Raw genomic sequence first — 27792 nt, forward strand, 5'->3', positions numbered from 1 at the left:
AAACTTAACATAAATAACATTAGTGAGGTAGTAAATATATTCTTCAACGAAGAAAAACGGAAAGAAACTTAAATTCATAGTTTGTAAGTTCAGGCTTAGAGCATTTTATGTGGATGGAAACCAAGGCGAAGGGTGAGAATTTGTAAAACGGATAAATTTTTTCAGGGATGTCGAAATATATATATTTTTTAATAGTTAATCCTAATCATCTTGAAGACGGCTGATGAAGTCGTTTTTCAAAATAGTTTTACCTTCAATTTAAAAAGCTTTGTTATGATTTCTTTGAATATTAATTTACAAAAAACTAGTACACTAAACGATTTGAAATTTTAAGGATTTTATAAAAAAAGATGAACTTAGAATAATATATTTAAAGCTAGCAAAAAAAAACCATAATGATTTTATACATATTTGTTTTAAACAAATGTGACTAAAGTCATTAAAAAAATTAATTTAATTTACCTTTAATAATTAATTTAATTACCTTTCATTTTGTTATAAATTCGTTAAAAAAACAAACTTTTTTTGTAAAAATTGTAAGTTTTGTGTACTGCATACAATCGTACCCGCAAGGGATGAGTCGAGACTAATTGATCTCCATTAGTACCCGTATGAGACTAGTTGCGACTAATTAATGCCCAACTGTACCCGATAGAGAGTAATCTCGGAATACTCTATTTAGAGATTAGTCGCACAATTTTTTGCAGGATATGTATATAGTATCTCACACTTGTATTTTAGATTGCTTTCCGATACCTCGCATTGTGGGTAATTTGATCAGTTTTGGTGGCAAAACGTAATTTTTCGTATTTACAAAAACATAAACTTTTACGTCATTAGTATTTGATTGCGAAGCGAATGAATTTGGCAAAGCGAACGGTTTGGCGTAGCGAATTAAGAGGCAGAGAAGGAACTTCCACAAGCTGGTGTAAGTAAACACTTTTAATGCATATTTTAGTTGCGTTCGCCAAACCATTCGCTTCGGAAAATTAATGCGCTTCGCAAGTGATAATACCACACTAAGAAAACTTCAAACTTATGATTTTGTAAACAAGTAATTTTTGAGCAAAAAATCAAAACCGACTTCAGAAATCGGTTAACTTGGTCCAAAGTTATACATAAAAAAATATTCCGACGAATTGATAACCTTTTCCTTTTTGTGAAGTCGGTTAAAAAACGATCAACGAACGACTGATTAGGAGGGTTGTCAAACTCGTTGTCTGTGAGTGAAATATTGGAATCGATTTTGTATTCTGTTTGTTTTAGCTACTTTCGAGCAAAAATGTTTAAGTAAATTACTATCTAAAAAGTTAACAAAAATAAAATAAAAATATAAAAAATTACTTTAAAATTGCTTTAAAAATGTTGGTCATATTTGATCCTTTTTAGACTACCAAAGCGTGTAAAACGAAGACTTTTGAGTTTAATCCGCCAATTTCATATTGCGATTTTTTGCGATTGCTGAGAAAGTGGCTTGTTTAATACAAATATTTAGATAAAATCTCCATACAAACTTTTTCAATAAAACTAACAATTAAAAAGTGACCCCTTTAGGCTCATCGATCGTCAAGGGTTAAGAGTTTGTTTTTGTGAGAAATCGTATAATAATCACATAAAAATTTATGTTTTTTAAATACGCTACTTTTTTGTTCGTAAATATTTTTTCTCACAAAAATGGGCCAAATTACCCATAGTACATCGGTTTGAAGGAGAGCCTTAAATGGCTGGGTTATCCAGTTTCCCTGAGAACTCCATTTAAAAGTTGCAAACATATTGAGAGGCTGTTTTATTTATTTTTTTTTAGTTAAGATGTAGATCTCTAAAATTCGATGTTTTGAGTGCTTAAATAACACTGTGCAACATAGCGAGAAGAATAAAAAAAGACACGATTGCGGTATGAAAGAGTGAGGGCTCTAGAATATTGGACTCCCTGCCGTTTTTACCCTAAATGTCAACATTTTTTTTTTACAGTGTATGGAAATTTTCCTAATTTGGTCACAAGTTGATCCAAATTATTTGAAAAATTTCGTATAAAACTACGCTTATTATTAATTTTGTTTTTAGTGATATATTTATAATAAAATTCACCCTTTTTCTATCATACTGCCGTTGCTCAGAGCACACGAACGCGTTTGTAAGAGTCGAGATTTAGTACAGTCGGGCAACTGACTCATTTGAGGTGTGCATCTTGATGTTGTCATGATGTTGTTGGGACCTATAGCCTTACGCCGATTCATCACGACAGTTTTATAGTAGAAGTTGTCCATTGCTTGCCGAAGGGTAACTCCTCTTAGAAGAACTTTTTAAATATGTTGGTCGTAGTAAGGGTCGAACCTGAGCCCCACCGGATAGTGTAGTAGTATACACCTCTAATCAGTCGGCTTCTGCGTGCAAAACAAAGCAAAAATGTCAACCATTTATTGTCTTCGATTATTGAATACCAGCTGAACTATAGTATCAGTTCAATTTTTTACAATAGCCAATAAATTATGAATCATGCTTTTGGTACTTCACTCTCATATGAGTATTGCAAAACATTACTAATGTACTATGTATAATATTTATTTGTAAAAATCCATTAAATATTTATGTAGTCAATTTTATATGCTTGATGCATTAAGTCATCACAATCATTAGGAGAATTTGAGATTAATATGAAAAAGTAGATGTGCATATTTAAATAGTTGTCGACTCGCTTACTTAAATACCATAAAAAAAAAAAACATTATAAAAAATTATTTCAATTCTGCGGATTTTGTTTTCGAAAAATATGATTTTTATACATTTTTAAAAAACATATTTTTATTTCATCGCCTAGAACCCAATCAAGAGCTCAAAAACTTGCAGCTCTAATCTGCTCAATTTCCTTTAAAAACTGTGAGAAAATTGTTTGATTAAATTAAAATGTGAGCGCTCAATTACAAATACAAATTGTTAATGCGATGACTGTCAAGTGACGCAGCCAATTCAACAGCTTGCCTCAGCCTCTGTCAAATCGCACACTTTACGCCCAGCTACAATTGTGATTACGCTGAGATCTACAGCTCAATTCATTGCACTTTTTCACACAAACTCACACAGCTACACAACAGCAAAGATGTAAATTTATAGTCACACACCCACACATCCACACCTTGCCCACTTCAAGCGCATTAAAGCAATTGTTACTGCAACAACAAAAGATGCGCATCTAAAGTGACATGGATGGGTGTTGATGCCGGCACAACAATAAAAGAAACAAAAAAACACAACAAATGCAAATATATGCATATATGTATATGTATGTATATATAGTTATTTATGCGTTTGGCATCTGGCATACATATAGGTAGTGCACTTTCATTGAAAAAGTTCAAAGTCAATAACGATCGTCAACCGGCAAGCAAACCGGCGCACTGCGGTTCTATTGTCCGTCAAATGGCAATTCGTCAGGCGGCAAATTGAGTCAACGATATGAGCAATTTGTAAAGCAAAGGAAACGATCAAACATGACCAGTGATAACAATAATTTTATTACTTTAGCATATACTTATATGGATAAAGTTGTTTGTACTTTCTATTTACAATTGCAATTGACGTATTCACTAAATTGTCGTAAAAGAAATAAAGATTAGGTACAGAAATTGCATTGAGCTTTGGTAAAATGAAGAATACATAATAATCCAACAGCGAAGAGGATAAAAAAAAAATATAATACCTAATGCCGAATTTCCACTAGGCATGAAATGACGAAAATCAATGCTTCTTTGTAACCGGGCATTACATTTTTTTAACCCCACAAATGAATTTGCTTAACTTAATTTTATACTTGGCATTTATTTTGGCTATGGCAGGCTCTTAGGCGCATGCAAAATACTGCAACGGACAGAGTCACCTAGAGACCAGCTCAGGCCATAGGCCGCACTACTAATTGACCACTCATTTTTTGGCCCCATGTTGCTCAAGCCAAACGGCAGCCACAGTCTTCACGGCGACTGGCTATCCACGCAAAGCGCCGGTTAATCCCGACGCCACTGGGGTCTCCATGGCTTCACCGAACTCACCTGGACAACATAACTCAAAATGCGCTCCCCAATCTTCATACTGCTGCAACTCCCCTATGAGAGCTTACCAGCAGCTCATGGTCGCCCCTACACCGTCTGCGCCGTGTGTCAATCCAGAATATACCCTAATTTGAAATCAGTCAAGTGCTATTACTTCCTTTGCCTGGTACCACTTTTGCATACGTTCTGGGTTGCTCTTCAGCCGTGGATGGTCAAGTGACTCGGCCCTTGTTGAAGAGCTCAGTATCTGCAATTATCACCCGCGACGCCACCACCAACATGGCAAGGCAACATCCTCAACAGCGACAAGCACAGACAGCATCCGGTAGACAAAACCATTGCTGGAAGCGGAACCTCCACAAAGAGTTGCAACCACTGGACCCGACATTGTATAGACTGACAACTAACGACACTCACAAAGAGACCATTACTAGACTAGTAATGAATAATGTTGGTTTTACATGTCTTTCCACCTGCGCATGCATATACACATGCGTTTATAAAAAAAAAGTTTTCGTCCATAATGTTTTCCTATATGAGATTTTCTGAAAATCTCCAATTGTTCCTAATAAAAGTCTTTTATGAAAGAATCCTCTCATAAAACTCTTACGAGTCTATAGGCACATGTTTGTAGAATGCTGTTCTCATAATTATGATTACAAAAGCATTTTTCCAAACCCACTATAAATTTCTGTGAATCTATGCTGCTGAGCGTGCGAGTTCCAAATCGCAATTACCAAGCTGATCGCACGACTCACACAAAGCTCAAAACAACGAAACCAAGCATACTCAATTAAGCTTCGATAGTTAAAACACTCAACACTCAAATTAATATTTCTACAACAAAAGTTAAGTCTCCAAAAGCAATATTTACTAAATATTTCTTGCATACCGAGTACGCGAGTTGCGTTATTTAACAGAGTAAGTGAGTAAATTTTGAATAGGCGAAAGTGAGATAACACAAGAGCGCAAAGCTGAAATTATTTCGAAGAGCGCACTAAAACTAGATAGATAGGTTTTGTTGATTGTGGGTGGGGAGGCTGTGTGCTGAGTGAGTCCATGCCTGCAGCGCTGGCACCTGCCAACACACAATACGATGCCAACGCGTCGACGCCGCTGCCGCTGCCGCTGCCGCAGTCATTGTCGCCATCAATGTTATTTATTGTCGTAGTCGCTGCTGCTAAAGCTCTGCCGCTCTATTGATGGATGCTGTTGTGTTTCCATTTTAAAGCGGCGATTGCAGTTTGCAGCTTTATTCGTGTAACAAGTGTTGAGCGGTGCTGACGGTTGCAGTCCGCCAAAGAAATTGCTTTAGAATTACTATTAAGAACAAACATAAGCAGTTCTTTTTTTTTAGTTTGAGTTTCAATGCCGTACAAAAATGTGTTTTTAATTTAGTGACTCTTGTTAAAAAAAAAAAAAAAAAAAAAAAAAAAACGCGCTTAATTTTTATTATTTATATTTACATATATATGTACTGTTAAAATAAAGTGCTGTGACCTTAAGCAACTTTTTAAACTGCAGCGAACGCAAATTTTAGAAGTGAGACTGTGGCGTTTTCTTTTATTTGTTTAACCTTTACACAAAAAACATCTCACGTGTTTTTTTTTTTAACTGGTTTTAATTTTGGAATGCGATTTTTTTTTTTTTTGTACTTCGTGTGTGTAAATGATCGCTTAAACGTAATTTCGTTTTGTAAACTCTTTTAATAAGCACACCCAGTGCGAAACTAAGTACTGTTACGTCAATTGTTTTTTTATACATATTTTGTTATATATATAAGTTGCTGTTACCCGCTCGCGATTAACGGCAAAGCAGCGTCATTATGGTTAGCAGCGTCTTGAAAATATCGGAAAAAGCGGTAAGAACATTTTTATATGCATAACTAAGTAAATACCTGCTATGTATAAAGGAAATGCATATTAACTTAAATAAGTACCGAACGTGCGTTTTTCCCACTGCAATGTAAATTCATTTAGGCTTTGTACTAAAATCTGCTGCTTTATTGAAGCACGTGCCAATGGCATTTGCCAGCGCAACGAAAAATGCAATAGACTCACGTACATACATATGTATATACTTACGTATGTAAATCGTGGTTCGTTATACTTAGGCTTATCATTTAACAGAAGTACTTTCTGAACTCACATCTCTGTCAGCACTTCATACATACATACATAGGTATATACTTATCCAATAGCAAGCTCTTAAAAATATAGAAAAAAACCGAATGCAATGCACTCACGGAAGTTAGGCAAGTGATATTGTGCAGTATGATAATGGTGTTGATGGTTTGACTTGGAGAAGATTCTAAGTTTGAACGAAGCTGAGCTTTTTTTTTAGCGCAGAGTTACTCCCAGTGCATTCTCCGTTCAATGTTTTTTAGGAACAATTTAACCCTATTATTGCGCTTTTCAATCTTTATTTTAACAGTGCATAACAGTTCAGTAGAAAATAAAGGGTTTTAAATGTTCTACGGAAAAATTGCTCCATATATGTAGGTATTTAACGACAAAAAAGATATTTCATTTACATACACATGCATACATATATATATACACATGTATGTATGTACGTTTGAAGTTAATTTACATATATATTAAATTACATATAGATAGATGATGTGAAAAATGTGCTGATAAGGCGCAGCAAGGTCCTCTTCGGATTTTTCTACTAAGTTTTTGGCATTATGTATTTTATTGAGATTCAAAAAAAATTTAATTTAGTTCACAGTTCTATTGATCTAACACTTCTTATCATTCAGTACTCCCTTTGGGATTTTGAAGCGGTTGCGCGCAATTTTATTTTTATTTTTTTTGCGTTGGTTGATTCTTCCGAAAGGAAGAGTGAGAAGTTGAAGAAATTTTGAAATTAATTTCTTCATCCCTTGTCCAATTCGGATTCGGCTTTGTGCCATCTTAGGAGTCAATTTTGGTTCTGTCGTTCAGAATCTCTTTTTTTATTTTATTTTATGCTGAATTACCGAATTTCTAAGACCTACTGCTTTAGACACCTCTGGAAGGGGAAAATTTACAACAAATAAATTTGATGTAAATTGCTAATTTTGACTTTACACACAAACCGACATGCCTAAATCTACTTTTTTCCCTTTATGCGCCTTTTGTTGCTTTGGAAAAACACCTTCTCGTCTGCCTATTCGAAAAAAGCGTAAAATTGTAAGTAGTACTTCAATTTCCTACAAAATTCTACACTTGTTGTGCAAAAAATGTACAAACTACGTGTGAAATTATGTTATTATACTCTTATCTTATGTTTTTTCGATAATATCTGGCAACTTTCAAATAGTCGTAAATTCTTTTCTAAATGCCATAAAGAATATTAAGATAAACTAATGATGGCTATCATGGCAGACAGCGCCGTTACTGTAGTTGTTTATGGGAGAATATGTAAAAACATACATATGTAGATATAGCCATTATGACACCACATACATACATACATACATATAAACCTATTTACGTACCTAAAATTGTGTGCGCTATACAATGTTTGCTATTAAGTTAGATACACAGCTATTAAAACTTCACTGCAAATACATTTTTTATTATTATTATTTTATTTTATTCGAAATTTCTGCGAATGATATACGATGTATAACTACTATTAGCTCTGAGAACAGCTATTTTCTAAAATTTCCATGTTACGGACATTTTTTGATTGGAATACGTTGTACTTAATTTTTTTTTTTCTACACCCTAATGTATATAATTTGCTTAAAGCCAAAATTTCGCGCCGGTCATACGATCTTAAATATTATTACAAAAGTATTGCAGCGACATTAATTGAAGAAAATGTCATTAACCATTTGGGATTCTTTCACAATTCCTCACACAATTTTTATTACCAACACAAATTTACAATAAAACAGAAATGTATTTACATATCGTCGCCTGAAATGCAAAAAAGACGTAACAAGCATCATCGCAGTAATGTAAAAAATCATAACTAGTAAAAAAAAGTCGAAATTCATTTTTTGATTTATATGATGGATGTCATCGAATCACAACTCTCCACATCATTTTATAAAAAAAATGTATAAATATTAGTCATTACTTTCTCGATTTCAATAGCGATGTTGTTACGTCTGTTTGCATTTCAGATGACGATATATAAAACGTATTGTACTCGCGATTAATTCGATTCATTCCAAAAAGAAATTATAATAAAAAAAAACACAAAAATAAGTGTTGCAAATCGTGCACGGCATACATGAGCGCCAAAATATTTACAAAACTTAGTACTGAAGAATAAATAATGATACACACATATGTGATAAATGTCTGTTATGTAAAAAGTGCATAGCCATCGAAGCTGAGTGGTTAGAGGTGCGAACTTCCGTCCGATATAAAATTGAAAAAGCTGGTCGTCCGTTGACAGGCAATGGCTTCTTTTAAAACCCTTCCCCGTTCAGAGGCGCTGTAAAATTGTAGACACCTCCATATGTGTTATGACATTTAGAGGCGCACCAAAAATTGTAGGCGATGCTCGCCTCAACACTTTTAAAGCCATTTTTCTTCCTTTTTTGGTATTTTTTTTTTTAAATATGTAAGCCATTCTTTCACATATTCTAAGTATTTATATGTATGTACATATGTATGTATATAGGAATCATAGGCTTATTAACTCTGTTTTGCAATCAAACGTAAACGTATGTTTGTATGTCACTTCGAACCCAGATCATTGCCTCGTTCGTAAATGATATTAATTCTAATCACTTCCGGAACATCTTCGACCCATTACACTTGGCTTCATCAAGTACTATTCTACATACATATGTACACATTTATGTGCGTAAATACTTTCCGACTTCCACCATTTGCCTCTTATTTATAGTATGTACCTTGAAGCTGACAGCCAGCCAATTAAATACATAATTTAATTTGAATTCACTTGCATTGTTTGCGAACTTGATTTTATTGTCAACGCCAACGTCGTTGCTGGAGTGAGTCAATACAATATTTTGAAATCATCTTCGATTTCTCGAAATTGACCTAAGTACATATACATATATACACCTAAGTAATTGACTAGCTTTACCTAATGTGCGATGTGTGGTTTGCTCATTGCCCGGAATGCACGTTTTTCGCTTTGTTGCTGTTTTTACTCCTCCTCGACCTTAAATACAACATTTCAACTAATGACCATCATTAAAGCAATAGATTTCTAAATAACAACAACAATAACATTTAGATGTTATTATTGTGAATGTGTGTCATCTGTTTGGAAGAAGGAAGTAAACATTTAGTCACACTCAATTCGAGATTAAGTAAGGGGCCAATGTACTGCATGCAGCGGTTTCAGTTTCATTTATTTACATAATATACATACAAATATTAGTACAATAAGATATAATCTAAAACACAGAGAAAAATAAAAGCAAAAAATAAAAATAAAATAATAAAACATTTGGCTGCTATGCAGCTTTAAAATCTTCTTTTTTTTCCTTCCAATGTGACAGCGCTTGCGCAGCTGTGGTGCCCTCTTGAGTGTTTGTGTGATGTGCCACGGGTTTTAGGATAATTCAAGTCTTTCTATGATTTATAATCGAAGACATGTAGAATCATTTGTTAACTAAAATTATTTCATTTGCTCCAATATATTAACTCGGAATAATTAATTTATTTCTACTTAAATTTCTACTTAAATTGATTTACAAACACCTAGCAGCCTCATTGAGATAAACCAAATGCTTACACTTTTGATACATATCTTTGCAAATAATTCAATATTAGTTGAAAATTCATCTAACTTTTGGCAATTAACAATTTCAGCATTTAATACTAAGTAATTTTAAATGGATGGAAAAGACATCTGCAAAAGAAATATACTGACTTTGAAGTGCTTTAAGCCAAATGCATTTTAAAATAGTTGAAATAAAATGCTGACTGATGCTTAGGATATCGAAATGTTAAAGTCAACAGTTCGTTCCAGGGAAGAAAGTCAGATCTTCAACCAGTTGTGGTGGGTAAAAAACTGGTTAAACATAGATATTTAAACTAGTTTCTTTCAGTACTGGGTATTTATATATGTGTGTGACACATACAGGGCAAATGTAATTATCTCCGGTGGATTTTGAATTTTATGTGCCCTTCAAACCATTTTTTCAGAGTATTCTAAATTGTAGTGTAATTTTAAAGAGTTTGTAATGATATCAACCGATTTTTTGTCGAATTTTGTAAACTGAAATAAATTGTGCACACTTTGATTCTTTTACGAAATTTCTGAAGAAAATCGGTAAAGCAGTGAAAATATTGTTGCTATCTATGTAAACAATTTCATGCAGATTTTTTGTTCAAAATTTTCTTTATTTTTCGTACAGAAATTTCTTTACGAGTTCGTGTCAACCACTTCATATAATTTTCTTTGAAGATTTGTAAAAAAAAATCGTTACAGAAATAAAATACTCTAATATACTTCGTTAAGATTTCGGGAAATAGAGTTTGCTGTGTGGGTAAATATAAATATGAAAACGTCAATATTTATTTACACTGCCGGCAAAAAAAATTGGCAGCTGCTTTTTTGCAATATATGTAACAATTTGTATTGTAATATTTTTCGGACAATTTTTTATAAAAACATGGTGCCTTCTACAATAAAAAACATAAAAATATAATTTCTAAACTTTGTGCACAACTCGCGAAAATAAATTTTCATGCAAGTTTTCAACTATTTAATCAGATTTTTTAGAATTCTTTTGAGTATGCAGATTTGGTGCCCAATCAATTTTATTCCAATAAAGTGTAAGTTCTAATTAGCTGCGAAGAAGTAACTGGCAAACAATACCATTTTAAATTTGGTCCAAAACGATAAATCAACACTGTACATATGTACTTACATATACATACCTCATGAAGACAATTTAACGTAAGGCTGAAATCACAGTGCACACTACAAGTATTAGCACAGCTATGAACGTGCGATTCTTAAATTTCGCTTTCAGTTTTGCCTTTGAGCTTTGGATATTTTATTATTTATTTATTTGCGCTTTTTTATTCACCTTTTCTATTTACTAAACGTTCGTCGGCGGTTTGCTAATGACGATAGACAAAAACTGCGTAAAGCATTAATGTGAGCAAACTTTAAACTTTTTTAAGAATAAAAAGCTTTTGTCTCAAAGCAAAAATGTCAAAGCCACTTTGCTGAGCATTGCAAGAGATCGAGTGTACACATTTGTATATTAACCGCGTCAATCATGCGCAGTGCCGTTACAGTCTGTCTTTGAACGCGGAGCCGTTAAGATCGACCGACTAGAGCTTAAAGCGAGGGAGAAAAGCTAATATTTATATGTATATTTTCATTCACTTTGATTGATGATTTATTTGACAGCCTGCAAAGTGTTATTTCATAGCTTTTTCTTCGTTGCAGTGGCTACTTTTTCGGGTGATTTTTTTTGTTTTTTTTTTTTAACGAGTTAGCGTTGTTAACAAACCGTTTCTTAAACAGATGTGCTCATTTTACGCAGTTGTTTTTTATCAAATAAATATATCAGTTATTGTATACTAAACATTTAAGTGTCGAAGTATAAAACTATTCTCACAACAAAACAAAATGGCTGATGTGATTGAGAAGGTAAACGCCGCTGAGTGCGAAGAAATCGCAGAGCTTGAGCAAAACAAAAGCCAAATTGAAAAACGGGTGAGTTAGCAGAGGTTAAACGAAACGGAGCAGTGGGGTGACGAAATATGTAAAGTATTTTGAATTACAATAACCATTAAATATATGCATATAACAAACGGGTTATGCCAACCGTGTTTAATGGGAAAGAATCAAATTTCACAATTGAAAGTGTGCCAAAACCGGTCTGTTGACAATCTAATAAAATAACTTATAAGCTGAATTAATGAATAAAAATTAGAGATTTTGTTTTCAGATATTCATTTGCAACAGTAACTCACCCGCCATTTTCTTCTTTGATGTCAAATTCGCCTAAGTTATTTTCTAAAACACCACACTTGTTTTATTTTTATGCAACAATTGCAAAGCAACTAGACAAATATTAGGTCACCTACAATTTGTTGTCAATGCTAATCACGATTTTTATAGCTTATTTCCGTACAACCAGATTCAGCAAACCAGCCTACAACGGTATGGCATTATACATCACGACAATTAATTAAATTCCACACTCGTTTTAAAACCTTTTTTTTTAGCATACTATAAACGGTAGTCGCTTATTAATTATTATATTAATAAATAGTTTACCTTACTTACCTTGGTCAATAACCCTTGTTTGCATATAATTAGCTTTGTCTTAGAGCAGAAGCTCTGCCTGTGTGAACAGCTGCCAATGATGTTTACGCCCCCTCTCCTAACTACTATGTGTCTACTGATTTATTCATTTTTGGTGAGCCAAGGTTGAGTTGACTCGGTGTTTTCTAAGCAATTGCTTAAATGAAAACCAAAGTGTTCTTTTTGTGTCAAGAAAAAGTTAGTTTTTTTTTCCTTTTTAAATAATTGTTGGGACATATAACAAGCTTGATAAGTAGAATATGTTCAGTCTAACAGATGACTAAACTTCCAAAAAATGGCGGATATGTTCGTTTCCATCTTTCTTTTGGTATACCAACTGTATGAAATTTTCAAACTTTGATTGCGTTTTCCCACAAAATTTACATTTTGAAATAATTCTGTATATTATTACACGTACGATATGTACATACATAAATATTTAATTAATAAAAAATAAAGCCATTTGCGTTCGAAGACGGATACATTTATAACTTGAGTAATAAAAAAACGACTCGATTTTCCACGCTTAAGACCATAACAAAAAATTAAAAACTTCGTATGTCTTAGTTTTGGCTTTTATGGCAGAAGCTATGTCTAAAATTTACCAAATAGATTGTACTTATTTTAAAATATTCTGTATGTCTGTTGAAATGTAGTTTATAGACTAGTAAGCTTCTAAACCGTTTGAGCGTGAATTCCAAAAAAAAAAACGGGTAGTTGACGCTGAGCCGATATACCGCTAAAACACATGCGAAATAAACAGTATTTTATAGATTTTAAGATGGAAAACTCGGGAAAAATAGTTTTGTTGAACAAAAAATACCTTGACGTATCAATTGACCTTTGAAAATAGCGCAGGCTCCGAAAACACACATTTCAAAGATCCAAAAAAAACGAATATTCTATTTTGAAGGACAGAACATAGAATTACCATTATCTTAAGAATGATCTTCAAAGGTAAAAGCTTTGAATTTTAGCTCTTTTTTTAAATTACATAACGGTACAATTATTTCGCTTCTTGTCCTAGTTCTCGACAGATTCAATTTTCCACAAAAATAGTGCACTTAACACCCTATTGGCCGCTGTGGTATTGTTTGCATATATACAAATATATAATGCAAATCGAATTAAATTTAGGAAACGTTTTGGTTACTGAAAATTAAATACTTTAATACCATTTACTCGAAGCGTAACGCTGAAGTCGATATAAGTACTACAGTTCTAAATATTGTAATTATGGTCGGTTTTCATTGAAATTAAATGCAAAATAGTTACGCAAATAGAAACATTATAGTCCAACATTAATAAAATCGGATTATGAAGGCCAAATTAGACCCAAATTCAGAACGAAAGGCGAAGATCCATATTATTACTAGCACACCTCAGTACATAAAGTTCGAAAGTTTATTGACAACTTTCCGAATTATTAATTAATCGACTTGAAAAAAAGTAGTTTTATGTACTTTTTGTTTAAGGCAAAGCATTCATTTACGCCTATTTTATGTGCGTTTAGTTATCTTCAGTCTTTCAAGTTATGCAATATTTTCATTTCGAAAGTTATAGGAAGTTTTTACGCGCATTCAAAGTTGTGAATATAAAGCACCTTTTTAGCAAAAGCACTTATGGAGCTTACAATTTGACAGGGGCAAGATTTTTTTTTTGTTTTTATTTGGTTAAATTTTTGTGCTGAAATTGAGCGATCAGTGGTTTAATGTACATACATACATATATACACGTTTACATGTATGTAATTGCAAAAAAGAGTTAAAGTACTTGGGCGTTTTTGAGCTGTTGAGATGCCTTGCAAACCGAAGTGAGAAAATTGTTTCGTAAAAGAGTAAAAATATCCAATTTCGTTGTAAAGTTGTGAAAAATGTTTCTTTTGGAATTTTGTTTAAATGCCACACAGTGTTTGTTGCGCGGTTAATACAAGTGCTAGTTGTTGTTGCATGAGTGATTTACTGCTGCGGTTATGAAAAGCTCACATAGCAAGTTTATACTTGTGTATATGTAAATATTTAATTAGTTTTCCATCTAAATCTGTCAGAGTTTTACCCTTCTCATTTAAATTTAAATCCATCTGTTGTTAGAAATAGAAATATTTCTATTGCATTACGTTTGTAATCAGCTTTTGTAATTAGATTTGCCAATTATTCCATCAAGCAATAATGCGACATGCTGACACATGCACTTGTAAGGTAGAAATACTAGTACCTGCAAATGTGTTTTAATCGAAGCTCATTATTCATATATTTTTTTTTGTGTTCAGATATTTTAATTAAGAGAATTAGGAAGAACTAACATTTTGCATACCGAGGTAGCCTAGTGTTTTGCGGCTTTAACTCTTACACGTTGGGAGCTGGCTTCGATTTCTCGAGAAATGATTACCCCTCGCTAGGTAATGACAAACCCTCGGGTGCATTTCTGCTTTGAAAAAGCGTCTACCATTTGTAGGTGGTGTATAACTTTAGACCACCATTTGTACGAGGAGCTCGCACAAATGCAAAGTAAAAATGTGTGATCACCAAATTTTAATTTTTTTTTTCACCATTTGTCAGCTACATTCAATTATTCACATATCTGGCCAATCAATCATCAACTTGCCAACATCAACAACAATACTTTTTTTATTTAAGATATAATCATACATATGTATGTATGCCGCTGTTGTGCAAACAAATTTTTTTCGTTTCATTGTAACATTTGCCACTGTTTTCATCTCTCATTGCCAGTAAACATTTGGTCACAAGCAGCGAAACCAGTTTTAATTGTTATAAAATACCACATTTTTGTGCGCGTCGCACCAAGCAAATTGCAAAAACAGAAAATTGTTTACCCCAACAAATGTTTATATGTATGTATGTGCTTATTGTCTTTTACCTATAGGTATATATACTTGACTGTTGACATACATACACACACTCTTAGCAATATATATTAACTACCCAAAAAAATAACTCTCTTTATCACTTTGTTATTCTTTTTTTCACTGCAGCCAACGGAGTATCCCAAATCGGTGGCATTCATTATCAGCAATGAGTTCTGTGAACGCTTCAATTATTATGGATTGCGAAGTAAGAATCAGTCAATGAACTCTGCTTACTTTCACCCAATACGAAAACATTTATTTTTATTAACTTTTCCCTTTTTTATTAGCGATTCTCGTGCTGTACCTCACCACAAAATTGCACTACGACAAGGATACGGCGACCGTGCTCTTCCACATATTCTCCATGTTGGTGTATTTGTTTCCGATAGTTGGCGCCATTATCGCCGACAGCTGGTTGGGAAAATTCCGAACCATTCTATATTTGTCTATGGTGTATGCCTTGGGTGGCGTGATTGTGTCGCTGGGTGCTATTCCATTGCTGCACCTACCCGTGAAGTGAGTATTGCAGATGGAGCACAACTCAATTTCAGCAAAATAACAAAGTTTCAAAATATTAAATTTTTGAATTCTATTCTTTTTTAGAGAAATCACCATACTCGGTCTGACGCTGATCGCGCTCGGCACCGGTGGAATTAAGCCGTGCGTTTCAGCATTCGGCGGCGATCAATTCCGCATGCCCGAGCAAGCGAAACAACTGGCCACCTTCTTTTCGCTGTTTTATTTCGCCATTAATGCTGGATCCACCATCTCCACCACAATCACACCCATCCTGCGTGAGGATGTGCACTGCTTCGGTGATAAAAATTGTTTTTCATTGGCCTTCGGTGTGCCAGCTGTGCTGATGTTGCTCTCCGTAGTAATCTTTGTTGCTGGCCGGAAATTGTATGTTGTTAAGCCACCTGCTGGCAATATGATATTCGGCGTGTCGAAGTGCATTTCCGATGCCATTGGCGGTTGGCGACGTGAGCGTCAGACGAACCCACGCAAGCACTGGCTGGATTATGCAGAGCCGACTTCGGGTCAAAAGATGGTGGCCGACACCAAGGTTTTGCTGAAGATTCTAGTGCTGTTTTTGCCATTCCCCGTCTTTTGGGCACTTTTCGATCAGCAGGGCTCACGTTGGACATTCCAGGCGCAGCGTATGGATGGTGAAACATTCGGTTATGTAATAAAGCCAGATCAGATGCAAGTTGTCAACCCATTACTCATTCTGGGCATGATTCCGCTGTTCACCTATGTACTCTATCCGATATTGGCAAAGCTGGGCATTAAGCGACCATTGCAAAAGCTCACGCTTGGCGGTCTATTGGCTGCCGTTGCTTTCCTGCTCTCTGCCTTCCTCGAAGTCAAACTGAATGAGGTTGATCCAATGCCACCGGCGGCGCTCGAGGCTAATTTGCGCATCTACAATGGTATGCCTTGTGCCTATCGCTTTGCCACAGAGCTACCGAATCGTCCAAGTGTTGTTGAACCGCTTGGCCTGTGGGAGGGCAAGACGTTGTCCGTGCCACAGCCATATCTTTATCCATTCAACGCAACGTCGGCAAGCGATCGCTGCAATAACTTTTCGGGCATTTTCCGGCTAACACCTGGCAAGGAGACAAGCTACTTTCTCTCTGGCGAAGGTATGCAAGAGTTCGTAGACTCATCGGCTAAGCCAAAGCTGGGTAATCCAATTGTACGCGTGCTATTGAATGTGCCGGACACGGAGAATGCCATCACTTTAACCGACGCAGTAGAGACGGCAGTGCCATTGGTCTTTCGCAATGCCACCCAAGTGGTGAATGTTGCAAATGGTGAAAGCGAGTTGCAAGTGGCGAACAAGAAAATCGCAAGCATAAATACGAAGGGTGGCGGTGTATATGCGCTGCTGGTGCATGGCAATGCCAGAGATGGTTTTGTGAGTATCAAATGACTTTTTGCTATGAATGAAAATTGTTTTTTTTTGTTTTCATTGTGCATTAATAACTTTCTTTTGCTTTTGTAGACCTCAAAATCGCACATCATCACACCGCCCAATAGCATTCATATTATGTGGCAACTACCGCAGATCATCGTCATCACAGCAGCCGAAATCATGTTCTCCGTGACGGGTTTGGAATTTTCATATACGCAGGCGCCGCCGAGTATGACGTCTGTCCTGCAGGCCTGCTGGCTACTGTCCGTCTCCATCGGCAATATGTTGGTAGTTGTTATTGCTGAACTGAAATTCTTCGACTCACAGGTTTGTTTCTTAAGTCTTTTGTTTGTCGCAGTTCTTAGCTAACAAAATTCGATCATTTTAGGCTGCCGAATTCGCGCTTTTTGCCGCACTCATGATTGTCGACATGTTCATTTTCGTCTTACTCACTATTCCATACAAATATGTGGAGCACGGCGAGGATCCTGAAGCTAATCAAGTAGTGGTTACACCCAATATCTCCAAGCAAAGAGAAGCCGAGCGAGAAACCTACATCGGCAATAGAGGAAATGGGCACTTCAATGAGGCTTACGAAGGAGAGCGTTAAACACATAGACTGCAGCTATATTTATTTTATGTATATGTAATTAAAATTTGATAGGTTTGCATTTAAGTATTTGGCAAATTATTATACGCGTAGTTTTGTCGGCCAGCCAAGCAGCAGTAGTAACGCTGTGATGTACTTAAGTAGGTTGTGGTTCGTTTAGCTCAGTCTAACTTAGGATAAATATTTTAAGTTTTTATTATTTTTGTGCATTTTGTATAACTATTGCGATTGCCATTTTGTTTGTACATAAGTGTATATACATACATACCCATATAAATATTGATTTTACCTTTAGCGTGTGTGCTATTTTACAATCTATTTCATAAATATCGTATACTTAAGTACCCCGCATACATCTTTTATACAATAAGTTTATCTGTTATATGTTTTGGTTTTTATATTGTGGCCAAAAAATTGATTTAATTTATTTATTTTTAATAATTTTCATATGAAATACAGTTTGATCCATAACAGAAACCGCATAAATAAGAGTTTCAAAGTTTGCGCAAATTTAACATAAATTAATCAAACTTAAAAAAAAAATTACATCAAAATTTCAAACTTGGCACCCTTGACAAACAAAAAAAAATTCTAAAAAATCAACGGTAATTTGTAAATTTGAAACTTGCACTTTGAAATTGGACGGGCTACAAAACTGCATCCTTGAAAACTTTCTAAAAATTTAAATTTTTTATGCAATTTTTTTTAAGTTTGATTAATTTTTGTAACCATTGTGTAAGCTTTTATTTATGTAGTTCCTGTTGTAGATCGAACTATATTTAAAATGAAAATTATTAAAAATAAATAAATAAGTATACAAGTTGCAAACAATGTCATTTTGAGTTTTGCTACTATCGCAGCACATGTTTGTATGCATAAATAATTTAATTTTGATACTTTTAGTCAACAGAAAATTCTACAAATATGTAATTATTTTTTGCTACATGTTATGATTTAAGTAGCGAAATATTTTTTAATTATTTGTAAAGATGTTAATAAAAAATATTAATTTTATGATAAACATACAAATTTTCTTCCCTGAGACGCTGAAAACAAATAACACACCCAGGGACTTCTCATCCGTAATTTCATTTCCGCAGTTGACGGTAAAAGTTTAAATGCGAAATTCGTTGCCTCTTTTTAGGCTCTTCAAAATAGCTGAGACGCAAACAGCTCTCTGATTTCTGCTGAGAGAAATTTAAGAAATTATGGTACCCTGTGCCTGTGTGAGTAATCATGTATGCACACTAGGGTGGTCCAAAAATGCATGTATAAAAGTAAAGTCGGAATTTGTATGCTTTCAATTGTATAACGAAAAAATATACCCTTATTTTTTTATTTTGAAATCAAAAAATATTTGGATGTCGCTCAAAGCGTTCAAAGTTTTTATATGGGGAAAAAACAACTTTTCGTAAACATGGTATAAAATCTCGAAAAGCAATATTTTTCGCATAAAATCAAAATTTTCTTGAATAAATTGACCTTCGTCTTTATTTAGAAAAAAAACTCTCAAAATCATACGATGTCATTATTGATACTTAAAAAAATACGGTTGATAAATTCTTCGATATTTTTTGGTTTTTATTTTTAAGTCGCGGCAGCTTTTATTTACTTAGTTAAACTTTTATTTCGTTCCTTGTTTTGTATTTTTTGCAAAAAAAAAAAACTTCTTATTTATTGTGAAGCTATTAAGAGCAATACGGATAAGTAATCACATTAATTTAAGTTCAATTCAATCTCTTTTTTGATTTAGGTTATCTTTCTTACTGTCTGTTTCACGAAAGCAATTTAAGTGGAAAATGATTTTTTTTATCAGTTTCCATATCAAATTCAAATAAAAAAACTTTTAAATTTTCAGTGAAAAAAAATTTTTGAAAATTCGAATAAATCGAATTTGAACCACCGAATTTCGAATCGTATAATCGAATCATTGGGAAATGTTCGAAATACGGGAAAAATCGAATTTTACCTCCCACTACCTATCCCTATGCCCAATTATATTATTAACATTTTGCAGGGTTGGGTATTTGGGTATTGAAGTAACTTGCGTTTATGTTTGATATTTTCGACTAAAATTTTGCTGCAGAAAAATTTAGAGATAGTCTCGCGAAGCGTTAGTTCCACCCTACCAACTTCATAACTATTTGGGGGCTACCGCAAAACGAATACAAAGTTTCGCACATTAAGAATGTGCATACGAGGGGAGCCTCGTTGAAATCGCGGCACAGTGGTCTGAAATCCAAATCTAGATGGACAAATCTAATTGCTCAAACGCGCTTTAACACAATTTGACACCACTTTGTTTCTATATACGTAGTATTATTGGGGTCGCTGAGTACGAATCTGAAGTAAAAAAATTCAAAATGGCGGATCCAATATGGCGAGCACAAAAATTAAGAAATCAGTAAACTTTATCGAAACAAGGTATTTTGGCGTTTTTGGGATCGCTGATAACGAATCTCGAATCTTAATTTCGAATTTTGAAATTGCAATGGATTTGGAAAGACTTTTAAAATAAAGTGAGCTTAGAGATGTTAATGTCAGATAAATAGTTTTGTATAGTTAAACTATAAAACATTTCATTGTGAATAAAATTATAGTTTTGTAATTTTTCACACGATAACACACTAAGCAACCGTGGTTTGAATAGTCGAATTGGTAAGAAATTTTATCAATAATGAAGATTGGAAAGATGGATTGAAAGTAAAATTCGTCGTTATCTTCTGTGTAAGCTTCGAATAGGAGTAAAGTTAGTACTTCTTATGGCAGTTATTAATATTTAAAACTGTCTCAAAATGCGCTGAAAAAAATCTTACATGGCCCGCGTTAAACACGAATATGTATATTGACAAGTAATTTTTAGCAAAAAAAAACCGACTTCAACTCTCATATAAAAAAATATATATATATATATATATATCATGATCCACTGATCGGATCTTAACCAGATTAGTATGGGACCACCTCTGAGACACTACCTTTCCGACGCAAAAATAATTATCGAAATCGGTTGACGTGGTCCAAAGTTATGCGGTAACATACATAAAAAAAAAAAAAAAAAAAAAATCCGACGAACTGATAACCTCCTCCTTTTTTGGAAGTCGGTTAAAAAGCAGGGCAAAATGTAAAAAAGTATTAACGGTTATGGAAAGCTTAAAACTTATTAAATATTCTCCCATAAATAATTTTTCGAACTAACTCGCACAATTTATCTTTTGACATTTTGAAATTTGTAATATACAAATTTACAAACATTGGAAATAGAATAAAATAGTTTACACCCTCTTATAATGTGTAAATCAAGTTAACATACTGATATGATATAAACAAACATAAAAATACAAAAATAAAAAAATAAAAATAAAAAAGAGACCTCGATTTTCCGACTTTTTCCACCTATATTTGGGACTCAGACCACTGTGCACCGTGGAGGCAAATGTACATTGTTAAATTCAAAATATTATAATTCTTGTAAGCCTTTTGTAAGTAGAAAAAATAGTATGAAAAAGTAAATATACAGAATAGGGCAAAATAAAATTAGAAAATTTAAATACATACATAACGTTACCTGCATATAGCAAGGAACCGAAGGCCGCCTACGCAGCAAAGATGTTCGTATTCATGTATGCACTATTTCGGTTTTGAGTCGAAAGGGTTATTTCGGGTTTTTTCTCATTTGCATTATTTCGTATGCACGCACAGTTTCCATATACACAATTTCAGGGTGCCATTCATTAGTCTATCCATAAAATAAACACAGTGAATGACACAGTAGCGAAGTAACTAACTTATCTCAAATATTTTTGGCATATTTATATGTATGTATGTATGTATGTATATGTCCACATGCAAGCCTGTGCATATGTGAAGCAATTATTGCCCATTGAAACACCTGAATTTTAGCTGATAAGGGAGTAGATATGTATGTGAGTATGCATGTTTTATGCTTATGTACATTTACTTATAAACGAACGGCATTACTTTAAAACACCGGCTTGTTGTAACAATTAAATAAATAAATATTCGGTTACATACATACATACATATATTGATATGTATGTGCAAATCGCCTTTTTGTTAACTGAAACTAAAAGTAGTGAAATTACAGTTAGATCCCTCAAAGCTTACATACTTTACCGAAAGTGCAATACTTATATGTACATTAGACTAAATCACTCCCCATACAAAAAAAAATAAAAATCGGTACTTATTTTCCATTCGAATTATAAAATCTATTATATCTTAAGACGTCCCCCAAAAAATTTCGGAAAAATATTAAGATTTAAGCGAGCTGGCCCGATTTGAAAATACCTCAAAAAATGGAGTTTTTTATGAATAAAAATAGTTTCTGAAAGGTGTTTTTTTGAAAAAATCCCCTCAAATGACAAACCGGTTTAAGCGTAAAAAACTTACATAAAAATATTAAAAAAGAAAATGAAAATAAAATTTTGAACGGAATCGTAATAATGAGATTTTTGATGCTGTTATTTAACTTTTTTCCAAGATTGGTATAACTTAAAAAACTTGAATAACTGAACCTAAACTCTTCCGGTTTAGACTTGTAAGATATCATCGGAAAGGTATTTTCTCTTCCTTTTCATTTATTTGCTAATAAGCTCATTCAAGGGATGAAAAAGAAAGGTGGGATGAACGAACATCATTCAAAGTTGAATTAAGATGTGTTAGAATTTAAAAACAAAAAAAAAAATGGAACACGAATGACTTTTTCTGTACATAAATAAAAATAGTAGGAAAATGCCTTTCTACCGAGATGCCATAAATCTTGACCAGAATAGTTTTGGCCCAGTTATTTAAGTTTTTCAAAAATCAATCTTTGAAAAAAGTAAACAAACAGCATCATAAATCTCATTATTACGATTCCGTTGAAAAGATTTTTATGCAAATTTTTTAAGCCTAATCTGTTTTGTCATCTAAGGGGAGTTCTTTCAAAATGTGCTTTAAGAAACTATTTTTATTCATAAAAAACTCCATTTCTGGAGGTATTTTCAAACCGGTCCAGCTCGCTGAAGTCTTAATATTTATACGAAATATTTTAGTGGACGTCTTAAAATATAATAAATTTTGTACTCCCGGCGGAAAAACCCGCAACTTTTTTTGATGATGCAGTCTAATGTACATATGTAAGTATGTATACTTTAAAACCATTAACCAGATGGTGTTCGATGGCTTTGGATTATTGATGTACATATATTACTCTAACCATTTAAATCAGCCGATAACAGCCGATAACTCATAAAAAACCTTGCTGCAGGTGTTAAATCGGCAATTAATAAAATCTAATCAATTGATTATGTATAAGTGACGCTTCGAAAAAAAATTGGACATATGTACATACATACACGCCTTTTCGATATAAGATTTAAATGCTTGATTAGACCACTTATGTCCAGCAGTGAACTTAGTCGTTGCTAAGACGGGCGTTAAATTAGACGTACACGTTAAATATAATCGGAAATGCATTGAGTGAAATTATATTCGGCTGTGCTAAGGATTAAAGCAAAGTATTCGCGGCGTCCTTTAATAACAAATTTTGCAAAGCTGCATAAAAACAAAACAAAAAAATGACAAGTATGTGAAAGCAATATTGCTTATATATTTATTAACTTTTGTGCGCATAAAAGTACATAAATAAGTTATCAGAAACATTTTAGATGAAAAGGCCTAATTCGATCGAAGCTATGATAAACGCTTTACACCAGTGATACATCTTACCGTTAAATTGCTTTTTTCTTTTTCTTTATGTGTATATGTAATATACTCAAGTAGGAGTTATTGGCCTATTTATTGTTCTTATCATTTATGGCAAATACATAAGTGCATTTTATGTAGTATATTTATAAATCATTAGGAAAGGTATGCATTATGTGACCAACTATTTCATATTTCAAAGAAGTACAGGTTAGCTTAGGTTAGGTTAATGCCGCGAGCCGATCACAAAATTTGGAATGCGGCTAATTTCAATCCCTGAGAGCTCGATTGTATTTCAGAAGTGCGAGGGAAAATGCTTCCATCTTATCTTCGCGAAGGTTAGGCAGTCTAAAAGAAAGTGTGGAGATGATTCCGCTTATCTTAATCTTGACAGCTGATGCAAAAGGATCAGTTAAATTTCCTAGTCTTACCGCGTGAATACCAATCGCTCAATGGCCCGTCAGAGCCCCCATCACTAGCCCTTGAGAGATTAACGATGGGTCACGCGTGTCTTACACTGCGATAAGTATTTTAAAGTGCCCTATAAGAACACGCGGTAGCAGGGTAACTTCTTATTTTCCTTTATTTAAGTCACAAAAGGAGCCTCACCTTCTTTTGTCCATTTTATCCCGACCATTAAGTATCCAAGAGTATACCGCAGGAGGACAGTGGCGTTTCTGTTTCCCGTGATGTGACTGTAACCCGATACCTAAACTAGAAGTAGTACCTAAGAAGTATTTGACGCGATTGATAGCGAAGTCACACACTCCTTTACCGATTTTGAGCGCATCATAATGGCATCTATTTCCACCTGAAAGACACTGCAGATGTCCGGAAGCCTGAGCATAGTTTTAGTGAAGAGTTTCCAACAAAAGACACCCCCACTAACCCTGTCTCCAAGTTTTGATCCGTCCGTGAAGAAGTCTACCGCTCCCTTCTTCGAGTAACCCCGCCCTACCCAGTCTGCTATTGAGAGAATATAGATAGAGAAGGAGCTTCTGGGAGCCATTTTGAAGGCGCTGTAATCTATGTGTTCACGGCCCTTCAGAAATTCAGAGTTCGTGATGCGAAAATGGTGTCTGCAACATCTCAATGTTAAGCTTCCACGACAGCCGCCACCTAGTTACCTGGTTAAGGTAACCTTGAGCCAGATCGAAAAGGGTGGATGGAAATCGTCCCTTAACCAGAAGTTCCATATCATCTACTTAGGCGAACACCCGACAGCACACTTTTCCCGGTTCCTCTAGAAGGTCGTTTACAAACGCCATCCAGAGCAGGGGAGAGAGAACACCACCATGTGGCGTGTCCTTGTTGACTATGCGCCAGTGTTGCCATTTTTTCTTGCAATAAGCATGTTGGGCTCTTGACAGACAGTCACGAGGAACTACGTTTATTAAGTCTCTAGTCTCCCTAGCAATCTCTCTAGCGTTTTTAGCAAAAACGAAGAGAGATTGATAGTCCCAAAATATCCAGGGAGAACATGAGAGCCCTCTCCGGCTTTCGGTATGAATGCAACACTGACTACCCTCCAAGGCTTGAGGATGTACCCGGTCCTCACACAGTTCGCACAAATAGGTTTGAACCAATTGCACGACACCTTCAGGGCCCTATGCAGCTGCGTTAATGGTTTGAACGAATTTATCGCCCAGGCCATGTGACGATCATCCAGAAGATCGGCGAAGTCCAGGAACTGAAATACAAGATATCGCTAAGAAGAAGAAGACTGTACTCCGATGTACGAAATAAAAGAGCTAAAAGCTAGAAGTACTGTACTTCCGAAAGAAGTACGGCTGTTCACATTAGGCTGCAAAAAGGAGTGAAAGCTGTCAATTCACATATTTATAAGCCTTGGAGCTCTACTTTACACTGAGAAAAAAAATTTAATTCAAACCAGACCTATTAAATAATGATTATTAATTAGATAGTGTTTGTAAGGGAACAATTTAATGATTAAATACCATTATTTGCACCTTTAAAATTATTAATAAATAATTGATTACTTACAAATATAATCGCACTCATGATTTTTTACCAATGAGCGAAAAAATGGGAAATTATCAAAAATGTTTAATTAGAAAAATGTATAAAATTATATGTCTCATATTTACAATTACATATACAGTATTTCAAAGGCTTCAAATACGTACGTGCTAAATTTCGGTATGAAAATAATATTTTTGTATACGAACATTTTTAGACGATAATCAAATATAAGGTATTCATTTTTACTATGCATTATTTCCCTCAGTGTAGAGTAGTTGACATGAGCTCTTAGTCTCCTAAGTGGGTTTTGGTAATATGCCACACACTATGAGTTTAATCCATGCATTTAAGTCTTATTCTCCTTCATATTCAAAATTTTTATTCACAACTGCATTTATTTCTATTCTTGCAGAGAAGACGGTGATATTTGTTTCGTTATGGCTGATAATTGCCTCAACATGGGTGCTAAACTTTACCACCGCAGCTGAGGATGAGGAGCCACATTGCATTTGGTATGGCCAGAGTCACGCGGTTGGGCAGCATTGGCTTAACAAAGCTGTCAATAGTCCACCGCAACCATTGAATGATACCAGCGCTGAAGCGATTTTTAAACGACGCTGCCCACTTTGGTATGCTGAATACAAGTCTTCGGACCCCGATGGTAAAATGCGATACAACAAAATAAATTATTTTTATTTCGAATCTTATACCTATAAAAAGCAAAATTTACATATCTACACTTCTATGTTCTATATATATGTATATAGAACCTCTCATGCTCTGCTGTGACGCTGCTCAGCTGCGCACAATGGAATCGGGTTTATCACAAATCGACGGTGTCTTCTCCCGCTGCCCTACTTGTGTTTACAATATGGCCTACTCAATTTGTGGCTTGACCTGCGCGCAGAATCATAGTCTCTTTTTGGTACCCTATAATGAGACGTACGATGATCATGAATATATTGAGGAAATCGATTACCGTATCGATGATGCGTCGGTAGAGCTAGTCTACGATAGTTGCGCGGGCATTCAACACACACAGACGGGTCGTCCAGCCATGGATCTAGCATGTGGCGCATATAACGCAAAGACCTGCGATCATCGCAAATGGTACATCTTCATGGGTGACCCAACTTTGAGTGATTATGTACCATTCCCCATAAATTACGAGTTTTTAAATGAAACAAGCGAGCTACCACGACTGGTTGTACCAGCGAAAAATTGTTCGGAAGCCTATGACGGCGCATTTGCGTGCTCATGTGTTGATTGCAGTGCCTCTTGTCCCTATATGGACGCTCCTACTGGGCAGGCAGAAAGCTATATGATAGCCGGACTTTATGGAATTACTTTCATAGTCTCCGTCGTATTCGGTGCACTCGTCATGGTGTTCATACTATGCGGCTCACTGAATATCTGCAAACCGAAAATCAAGATTTCAAGCTGTTGTGCGGGTTTTAGCTGCGTGAATACTAAACTCTCTAAGAGTTTTCGTGCTTGGGGATATTTCTGTGCAAAAAATCCCGTACTCATTTTGGCCNCCCAATTGAGCTTTGGGCTAGCGAAGATAGTCAAACACGTTTGGAAAAAGATTACTTTGATGAACGTTTCGGACCCTTCTATCGCACCAATCAGATATTCTTCAAACCCATTAACCAATCGAGTGTAAGTGAACTTTGGCACGTATATTTTTAGTAGATATCGGGAACGGGAAGTACTTAATTGTATTAACTTGCTTTCTTCTTTTCAGTTCACACACAACACATCAACGGGCATATTGACATTTGGGCCAGCATTCGAAAAAAGTTTCCTAAAAGAGGTCTTCACATTGCAACAACAAATTGAAGCAATAACCACAGAAACCGGTGTTACATTAGCCGATGTTTGCTATGCGCCTATGCTATATACCGGAGTGGAAGCGACCACTGATGATTGCTTGGTACAATCCATTTTTGGCTACTTCCAAAATAATATGGATGAGTTTGATTTAGAGTATGTAGATTCAGATGGTTACACTAACAACTATCTTAATCAACTTGAGGATTGCCTCCGGTGAGTGAATTCTATGTACATTGCACCCTATAATATATTTATGTGCATTGGGGTGGTCCAAAAATTGATTGCTTTGAGCGACCTCTATATATTTTTTGCCATAAAAATCAAAAATAGGGATATACTTTTTCTTGATATAGAATAATCCTAGGGGGTGAGAGCATTAAAATTCGAATTTTAATTATTTTGGACCACCCTAATGTCCATACTATATATACGATCATGTACGAATATGAATTAGGTGTTTCCTGTGTGATACCTTTATGTTTCTATAGAGTTCCAATGTTGGAGTCTTGTTATGGCCCTTATGGTGGTCCCATTGAACCTGGTATTTCTGTAGGCGGCATGCCGAAAGTTTCAG

At 34.8% G+C, this 27792-nt stretch overlaps 2 protein-coding genes across 4 annotated transcripts in view; both read left to right on the plus strand.

The window, feature by feature from the left end:
• Positions 1–18668, plus strand: part of yin (solute carrier family 15 member yin) — a 23379-nt gene extending 4711 nt beyond the window's left edge. The window contains exons 1-6 of one of the 3 annotated variants that reach the window (XM_017617107.1): positions 5327–5904; positions 15289–15367; positions 15450–15678; positions 15766–17083; positions 17171–17407; positions 17469–18668. In XM_017617107.1, coding sequence (XP_017472596.1) covers positions 5869–5904; positions 15289–15367; positions 15450–15678; positions 15766–17083; positions 17171–17407; positions 17469–17690 — 2121 coding nt within the window. In that variant the 5' untranslated portion in view covers positions 5327–5868 and the 3' untranslated portion in view covers positions 17691–18668. Of the gene's footprint in view, positions 1–5326; positions 5905–11287; positions 11700–15288; positions 15368–15449; positions 15679–15765; positions 17084–17170; positions 17408–17468 lie in introns of those variants that run through there. The other 2 variants (XM_017617106.1, XM_017617109.1) reach the window with 2 other exon arrangements.
• Positions 18669–23272: 4604 nt separating this feature from the next.
• Positions 23273–27785, plus strand: LOC108363679 (Niemann-Pick C1 protein-like; the record flags this gene model as incomplete). Its single annotated transcript, XM_017617114.1, is given in 6 exon segments — positions 23273–23279; positions 25795–26043; positions 26150–26919; positions 26922–27044; positions 27130–27431; positions 27707–27785. Coding segments are annotated over 6 exon segments (1530 nt in total), but the record flags the coding sequence as incomplete, so codon positions are not given.
• Between the last annotated feature and the right edge of the window lie 7 nt (positions 27786–27792).

The sequence above is a fragment of the Rhagoletis zephyria genome, unplaced genomic scaffold (genome assembly GCF_001687245.7).
Source record: "Rhagoletis zephyria isolate East Lansing unplaced genomic scaffold, Rhagoletis_zephyria_1.1 Rzeph_scaffold_01334, whole genome shotgun sequence".
Taxonomy (NCBI): Eukaryota; Metazoa; Arthropoda; class Insecta; order Diptera; family Tephritidae; genus Rhagoletis; species Rhagoletis zephyria.